Source organism: Hypanus sabinus, chromosome 1, assembly GCF_030144855.1.
Source record: "Hypanus sabinus isolate sHypSab1 chromosome 1, sHypSab1.hap1, whole genome shotgun sequence".
Classification (NCBI taxonomy): Eukaryota; Metazoa; Chordata; class Chondrichthyes; order Myliobatiformes; family Dasyatidae; genus Hypanus; species Hypanus sabinus.
The window spans coordinates 114,484,801-114,493,186 of NC_082706.1; the positions used below are offsets into that span (position 1 = coordinate 114,484,801).

At 40.5% G+C, this 8,386-nt stretch overlaps 1 protein-coding gene across 3 annotated transcripts in view; it reads left to right on the forward strand.

Annotated features, from left to right (window-relative positions):
* LOC132396822 (CCN family member 4-like) overlaps positions 1–7,976 on the forward strand; it is a 46,190-nt gene extending 38,214 nt beyond the window's left edge. For all 3 annotated transcript variants that reach the window (XM_059974790.1, XM_059974801.1, XM_059974809.1), the window contains exons 2-5: positions 1,017–1,305; positions 3,980–4,234; positions 5,822–6,015; positions 7,168–7,976. In XM_059974790.1, the coding sequence (XP_059830773.1) occupies positions 1,017–1,305; positions 3,980–4,234; positions 5,822–6,015; positions 7,168–7,467 (1,038 nt within the window). In that variant the 3' untranslated portion in view covers positions 7,468–7,976. The remainder of the gene's footprint in view (positions 1–1,016; positions 1,306–3,979; positions 4,235–5,821; positions 6,016–7,167) is intronic.
* The last annotated feature ends 410 nt before the right edge of the window (positions 7,977–8,386 follow it).

Consider the following 8,386-nt stretch of genomic DNA (forward strand, 5'->3'; position numbering starts at 1 on the left):
TCTTGATTCTGCCAGTTCAAGAACAGAACGGTGGAGCCCAAGTGGGGTGGGACTTGAGGGTTCTAAACCTACCTCTTGACCAAAGCTGTAAGAAGATGGCCTGATCCAGGTGGTGGAGATCGTTGCTGATGTGGATTCTCACTGCTTCAATTGGACTTGAACATACCAACTATTTGACAATAAACTCAGAGTGTCACCCACCAACCAATGCTGAGTACTGGCCCTTCCTGACTTAGGTACTCTGTTTCATTTTCACTCCTGTTAAAGTGTTGCCCCTTCCTCTCCAGCAGGAGAAGATGACCCTATTTTTGATACCTTAGTCAAATGATCATTCTTATTTTGAGCCACAGCGGACTAATTGGTTGTGAATGTGTCACAGCAGAATCTGAACCCATTGCTTCTCCAATGTCCTCACTTTCCAAAGGAGTTCCTTGAATTCTGACCACAAGTTACCATTGACTTCCACTCCTTGGAATCTGAGGGATCTAACTGTCCAGCTGTCTTTTAAAATTTACAAAGTTATAGTTTACAAAATGTACTGAATTGATGATATTGGTATTAGTAAACATAGCAAGAAAACCACAAATGCAACCTGGAACTTCCCCTGCTATCACGGGTGCCACTCCCTCACAGCACCAGAGAACCAGGCTCAATCCTGACCTCTGTTGTTGACCATGCAGAGTTTGCACATGCTCCCTGTGACCATGTGGGTTTCCCTTGGGTGTTACAGTTTTCTTCAATGTTCCAAAACCTTGCAGGTCGGCAAGTTAATTCACCATTGTAAACTGCCCCTACTGTGTTGGGGAGTGATAGGAACTACAGGTAGTTGATGGGAATGTGTGGAGAATAAAAAGGGAAGGGAATAACATGGGATTGGTGCAAATGACGGGTCAATTGCACGGGCTAGGGCTATTTCTGTGCTGCCTGACTCTATTTTATCAGCCGAAACACCTCTGACTTCTTTGCAAGGGTTCACCACTGCCCTCTTTTGTAAATCTGTTATTTTTTCCTCACAGACTCTCACCCAGGACTCCAAGGAATCTGCAAAGGAGGACGGGAATTCAATGGATTTTGTCCACCCGAATAACCGCACCCAGTACTGCCACTGGCCCTGCCAGTGTCCAAAGCGGTTGCCCAGGTGCCCACCTGGCATTAGCCTGGTGATGGATGGCTGTGAATGCTGCAAGACATGTGCCAAGCAGCTGAGAGAGAACTGCACGGAGGCAGACACCTGTGATTACCACAGAGGACTGTACTGCGACTATAGTGGGGATGCCCCTAGGTACGAAGTAGGAATATGTGCATGTAAGTGACATACATATTTTGGCAATTTGCACAAATTAAATGCATTTGTGAGAAGTTGAGTGACGGGGAGGGGCAAGGTTTGCTCACTCGATTAATGGATTAAAGGGAAAGGCTGTGACAACTTTAAATTACCATCTAACTTTCTGAAAGTATTCAATGAATGCCAAATGAAAGACTTGCTACATTATTGTCAATATATTAGGAATTAATTGAAGGAGAGGAAGAAGGAGGAAGATGGTGTAAATTCCGGCAGGAGAGATATTCTCATGGAGAGGTTATGTCTGGAATCTGAATACAATTAGGTCTTAGAAACACATTGGAAGGAAAAATTGACTTGATGATTAATGTTCGATAAACCACTGAAGAGACTGAAGTGACTGTTGTTAGGAGAGTCAGAACAATCAAAAACCATCTAGTCCTCAGAGCCTAACCTGCACTCTTCTTTGTCTAACCCTACCTTATATACATTTATATTTTGGTTATCCAACTTCTCCCTTTAATGCATGAATGCTTTTCACCTCGGCTGCTCAATTTCATCTCGACCACATCCGGAGTACTGGATGCAGTTCTGGTCTCCTTACTTGAGAAAAGATACTGTAAACACGACAAAATCTCCAGATAGTGTAAATCCAAAGCAATACACACAAAATGCTAGAGGAACTCAGCAGGCCAGGCAGCATCTATGGGAAAGTGTAGTAAACAATCAACGTTTTCGGCCGAGACCCTCCATCAGAACCAAAGACCTGAAGAAGGGTGCTAGCCCAAAATGTCGACTGTTTACTCTTTTCCATAGATAATGACTAACTTGCTGAGTTCCTCTAGCATTTTGTTTGTGTTGCTTGAGAAAAGATATACTGGCTTTCAAGGTAGTGTGAGGAGGTTCACTAGATTGATTCCAGAGATGATGGGTGTTAGCCTATGAGGAGAGAATGAGTCACCTGGGACTATACTCACTAGATTTCAGAAGAATGGGAGGGGATTTTATAAAAAATATTTAAAATGATGAAAGGGATAGACAAGACAAGAGGCAGGAAAGTTGCTTCCATTCATAGGTGAGACTAGAACAAGGGACGTAGCTTCAAGATTTGGAGGAGTAGATTTAGGATGGAGATGATGAGGAACCGCTTTTGCCAGAAAGTAGTGAATCTGTGGAATTTTCTGCCCAGCGAAGCAGTAGAGGATGCCTGATTAGATGTAGTTAAGACACAAACGGATTAATTTTTGCATGGAAGGAGGATTAAAGATGATTAATTTTTGCATGGAAGGAGGATTAAAGATGATGGGAAAAAGGCAGGTAGGTGAAACTGAGTCGATGGCCAGATCAGCCATGATCGTACTGAATGGCTGAGCATTCTCATGCTTAGTTCTGCGCATATTTCTTATATTCTCATGTTTTTCATGTGGTAGCAAATAGTCTGCTGGAGGAATTCAGCAGGACAAATAGCATCTGTGCATGGAAAGAAAATGTTGACGTCGCAGTTCGAGAACCTGTATCAGTGGTTCCTTTTGTCTCCATCTTACTACTTCCTGTGGTCATGGCTTCTTAATCATTACTCTACTTTGGGTAAGGACGAATCTCCTGAACTCCTTTAGTAGATTTACTAGTGACAACCCCAGATTTGGGATTGGTTTCCCCATGGGTGGAAACATCTTCTCAACAACCTTAGACACGAGAGATTCTGCAGATGTTGGAAACCTTGAGCAGAGCACACAAAATACCACAGGAACTCAGCAAGTCAGGTAGCATCTGTCGAGGGGAATAAGCTGTCAACATATCAGGCTGGGACCCTTCTTCAGCACAAACTCTGATTGTTTTTTTCCCTGCATAGGTGCTGCCAGACCAGCCGAGTTCCTCTATAATTTTGTGTGTTCTATCAATTAGGCAGCTTTTAAGTTCTTTGACTCCCTTCAGGGAGGAGGAGCAAAGAAGGGCAGGTGGGAAAACAAGGGATGAACATCTCTTTTTCCAATATAGGATTAATGTATTTTGCAGGAGTTCTTTACACTGTGACTTTTGTTAAAATCTTATTAGCAACTGACTTTCTACTCCCCTTCTATGTGTCCAGATATCAATGCAGCCAGAGGCACATTGAATTGAATCTACAAATAATTGGGCTAGTTCTGGATACTTTGATCAGATAATTTGAGGGGAAAATGGAAATGTTGAGGGACAGAATGAAATATCAGTAGCAATGCGTTAGGTGTTTCCATAGCAAGAAAATGAATGGGATTTCAGCGTCACCTATGCAGTGACAAAGGATGATGTTATTCTGGTCGTGCAAATCAAAAATAAACAATGGTAAATGTTGGAAATCTGAAATAAAACCAAGAATTGCTCCATTTAGGGAAATAGTTATGGTGTTAGGTCTGGGAAATTTGTTCAGAACTAGGAAAGAGAACTCTTACTAGTTCTCATGAAATTCTCAGAGTTGAAACATTAACTCTGTTTTTTCTGCTCTTGGATGCTGCCTGACCGCGCGCGGTTAGTGTTTCCAGCATTTAAGGAATGCTGGATATCTTGGCAGCAGTGCCATCCCATGGATAAAGTAAGAATAGCAGGGATTATTATTGTTCAAATGACCTTTGAATAATATCATGTCAAATAAACTAGCTTTTTACATATATTAGATAATATTTGAAATATGAACAAATCTTTAATATTTAATGTTTTTAGATATGAGTGGAATTGGTTGTGAACTCAATGGTGCCAGGTACTACAATGGGCAAAGTTTTCAACCCAGCTGCAAGTACAAGTGTACATGTATGAATGGTGCAATCGGCTGCGTTCCAGTGTGCAGGGAATCCCGTCCTCCACTCATCTGGTGTCAGAACCCCAAACGTATAAAAATACCAGGAGAGTGCTGCGAGCAGTGGATATGTGATGACGCAAAGCTGAGGAAGGCTGCACCTCGCCATGTGTCCATGTCAGGTAGGGCAACTTGACCGTAAAGGGCAGTTCTCATGGTCTGGAGGTCCTACAGAACCCTGTAAACTGAGCCACTGCCTGAAATGGTAAGTGAAGCACTTGCAATAATAATCTTCAAAAGGAAATCAATGAAATAACTGAAAGGAGAAAGCTTGCAGATTTGTGGGACTGAGCAGTGACTCATTAGATAACTGTTTCAAAGAGGCTGCCTTTGTACTTCACGATGCTTCTTTTTGTAATCCTTTGTACCATATTCTCCTCCTCTTCTCTCCTGAGGGTTCTCCCAATGACAGACCTTGTTCAGGCCTTCATTTGTGAAGTACAACAAATTTCTCAGCACACTAATTGTCAACATGAGTAGTGCTGGGGTAATTCTAGACAAGTTGGGTATAACTGCAAACCTTGCAAGCAAGCATATCAATATCTGTCACTCATTACCGATTAGAAATGTCAAATGAAAATAACTCCAACCAAGGGAACATGGACTAGTTTTGTCATTTATTTCTTCATCCAGGTGAGGTCAGCTAATTTATCAAAGACTTGATACTGAACCCACATCTTCCCAGTTTGTGTACCACAGTTTGAATTCATTGGACTACAGGCTCTAACTTGGGATGTGAAGTCCTTGTGATTAAAATGAAGTCAATGGCAAACGTGTGGAATATATTCCCTGTTAATTCATTCAGGCCCAATCAACTGGAACAATTCATGTCAAAAGCAGATTCTGAGAATGACAGCAATGTTAGTATAACTTTATTCAACTTTAGACTGTAGGTTTGGAAATAGTGGAGGATCAATAATTGGTTTGTTTCTGCAGTGAAGTGTGAAAGAAGCAGACGTGAACATTGAAGAAGCCTATCCTCATTCAAGCCTTTCTTCTGTTGCTTTGAATTCCCCATTTATCGATGTCTCCTTTAGTCACTTCGGCCTCAAATGTTGTGGAAGATTCCACAAACTCACTTTTATCTTGTTCTTCATTAGTCACCAATGATCCTTGAAGACCTCAGTTGAGAAAATACCTTGGATTTTTCCTCTTCACTCATAAATGAATTGGGTAATTGGAGACTCAAGACCCTGTAGGTGCTGGAATCTGGAGCAACAAACAAAATGCTGGAAGAGCTCACTGGTGGGAGGACGGAAGCATTGATGCGGAGTTTTGACCTGAAATTTTTAGAGTTCCACAGCCCTCATAGATGCTGCTTGACATGCTGAGTCCCTCCAGAAAAATGCTTTGTTGAACTGGGTAAAATTAAGAGCAAGAATGTTCTATTCTAATTCGGGATTGTGAGAAAGGGAAGGGAGTAGGGCTAACTGCGCAACTTTATCAAAACCTCCGCAAGAAAAAGACCCAAAAAGCCTCCTTCTGCGATGTATAATTCTAACCCATGAACAATTGTGCTGAATTAGCAAAATTATGTTGTACCTCATAATGCTAAAACTAGAGGCAGTATTTCTCCAGATGAGGTACAAAACTTAGTGCTCTCAATTGCACAACATTTTGACCCTAGTAGAATACTTTTTCCTTATTTTTTGTTGATTTGGAAAGAATGGCGATTACTTGGACTAACCATTGCTTCGTCATTGTTTTAGCGTTCCAAGGGGAATTGGAAGTGTGGCACCAGAACTGCTTAGTGCAAACTACACAATGGAGTGAATGTTCCAAATCCTGTGGAATGGGGATTTCAACCAGGATTTCAAATGAAAATCGCCAGTGTAAGATAGTGAACGAAAGACGCCTTTGTTACTTAAGGCCGTGCAACGTTGACATTACCAAGCATATCAAGGTAATCTTGGTCTTTAGTACGTTTATTAAATTCTTATTCCGGGGCACTCAGGGTGACCCCCTAATTTAAAGAAGCATACCCATCACCTTGGTGATTGGGTTCAATGTGGAAGGAGTAGGTGATCTTGACGGGGAATTAAAGTCAAGTTTGATTTCTGATTAATAATTGGATATAAAGTCTGCTTAATGTTCATCCCCCTCCAAATACCAAGGGGATCAAGCGTCAACACATAGTGCTTAGTCCTGGATTGAACAACCTTCTTGTGGGCTCCAAACTGTGACAGGAAGACAGCTCATGTGGCATCAGTTGTAATGGAATTGTTAATTTTTTTATGCTAGACTTTTACTACTCAGTTTCTCTGCTTTTGCGTGTGAAGTATGTTGTTTGCAAAGTACATAAAAATTCTCCATAATGCTTGACCTTCTAGGCAGCTCAGCTGGTCATTTAACAATGTTGGATTGTTTCCTTCAATCACAGTTTGTAAGAAAATCATGAGCTTGTTTTTTGTGTCCGGTGGTAATTGGAGGAACATGATCAGAATGAAAAAAGATGGAATGTTAATGAGGATATTTGTGAGTGGAGAGAGGAGGTGCTTATTTTAACAAAACATAGCTGCCTTCAGAATGCCTCTGAAGGGAAGTGTTTGCATGTACAGAGGTCAGTTGGGGACAACATTTCAGTGCTGTAACTTTAGTTTACTGTGTAGACATACAGAAGCTATCTCAGTTTTTCAAATGGAATAGAAAGCCTTCAGCAGTTAACTGGACATAAGTTTGCCTGTGACACAGTTCCTAACCACAGCTTTATTGATCTAATTTTGAACTAAACAGAGGTCATCTTACATCCATTAATAATCTGATCTGAATAAATGTGCATTCACAAACAGAAACGCAACAGAATTAAAAATCACCATACTAGAATGTACTTGTAATACAGTAACATGCAAATATAAAAACAGAGACTCCCCAACTGTTTCCAAAGACCCATTACTTTGAGACCAACTAACCTCATCAATTTAGTTTATAAAACATGCCGCAATGCCAGAGCGTTGGATACAGGAAATGGCCTCATGGAAAGCATTAAAATGATCTCAGGTTTGGAGTTGTGAGTAGAATGACCAAATTGAACATTTCTTGTTTGTTCTCCTTGCAGGAGGGGAAAAAGTGCCTCAGTGTCCTGAAGCAGGTGGAACCCGTAAACTTTACCTTGTCTGGGTGTGTGAGCCAACGCACATATCGACCCAAATACTGTGGCATCTGCACAGATGACCGATGCTGCACTCCCCAGAAATCAAAGACCATTAAGGTGAATTTTGACTGCCCTGATGGTCTGGGCTTCTCCAAGAACATGATGTGGATAAACTCCTGTTTCTGCAACCTAAAGTGCAAGAAACTAAACGACATCTTTGCAGATCTGTTGAATTATCCTGACTACTCTGAAATAGCAAACTAAGTGCTAAAAAGTACATCCTTTTGACTAACTGCTGACGAGAATGGCAAGAATACTGGAGAATAAGTACGATTTTGGCCTGAAGTAACAATGCAAATCATGTACCTGTCATCAATTGCCAGAAAGATACATGTTCCATATCTCAGCTTTGAGGAATTATCATTTTTTGACAAAATAAAATAAATTTATTTAGTGAATTAAAATATTCAATAGAATATTAAAAGATATTATTTACTGAGGTGTTGGAAGTTCAGTCAGTCGATACTACTTTTCATGACAGTACTGAAAATGTGCATTCCACCATTTAGAGTGATAATTAGATAGTTGGTGTTTTAAATCCTCTTTTTCAGGTTTTCTCATTTGACACCAATCTGAGTATCACAAAAAGATACAAAAGTCAGGGGAAAAAAATTCAAGCATCATCAAAGCAACTTCATTCCTTTTACATTGAATTTAAACTGATTTGTTTTCTTCTTGTCAAATAAAGGATTAAGATCCAATGGCAATATTAATTTCCAACAGTGTTCCTTGTGGTTTGCTCATTCCACCTCTGTCTCCAAGATATCATGTGTTTCAAGCAGCACTCTACCGTAGCTGCGGCAAATCTAAGACACACACAAAAATCTGTTGGCATGCGGCGTGCGGTGCCATCTCTTGATTCTTTACAACCCACCCATAAAAAATACATAATTATCTTTACTGCCAAACGAAGCAGCAAATATTTTTAACAACATAAGAACAGTGAAACATTTTCACAGTAAACTTCTCAAACTGGTTTGGTACCAGCTGGATGGTTGCAAGAACACAGGACACTGGATAATACACTTTGAAATCCTCACAAACCTGATATATAAATCAGCATTTGGATGGTAAATGGTTAGAATAACAATACTCCTTAGATTAATAATAATAATTTTAATAG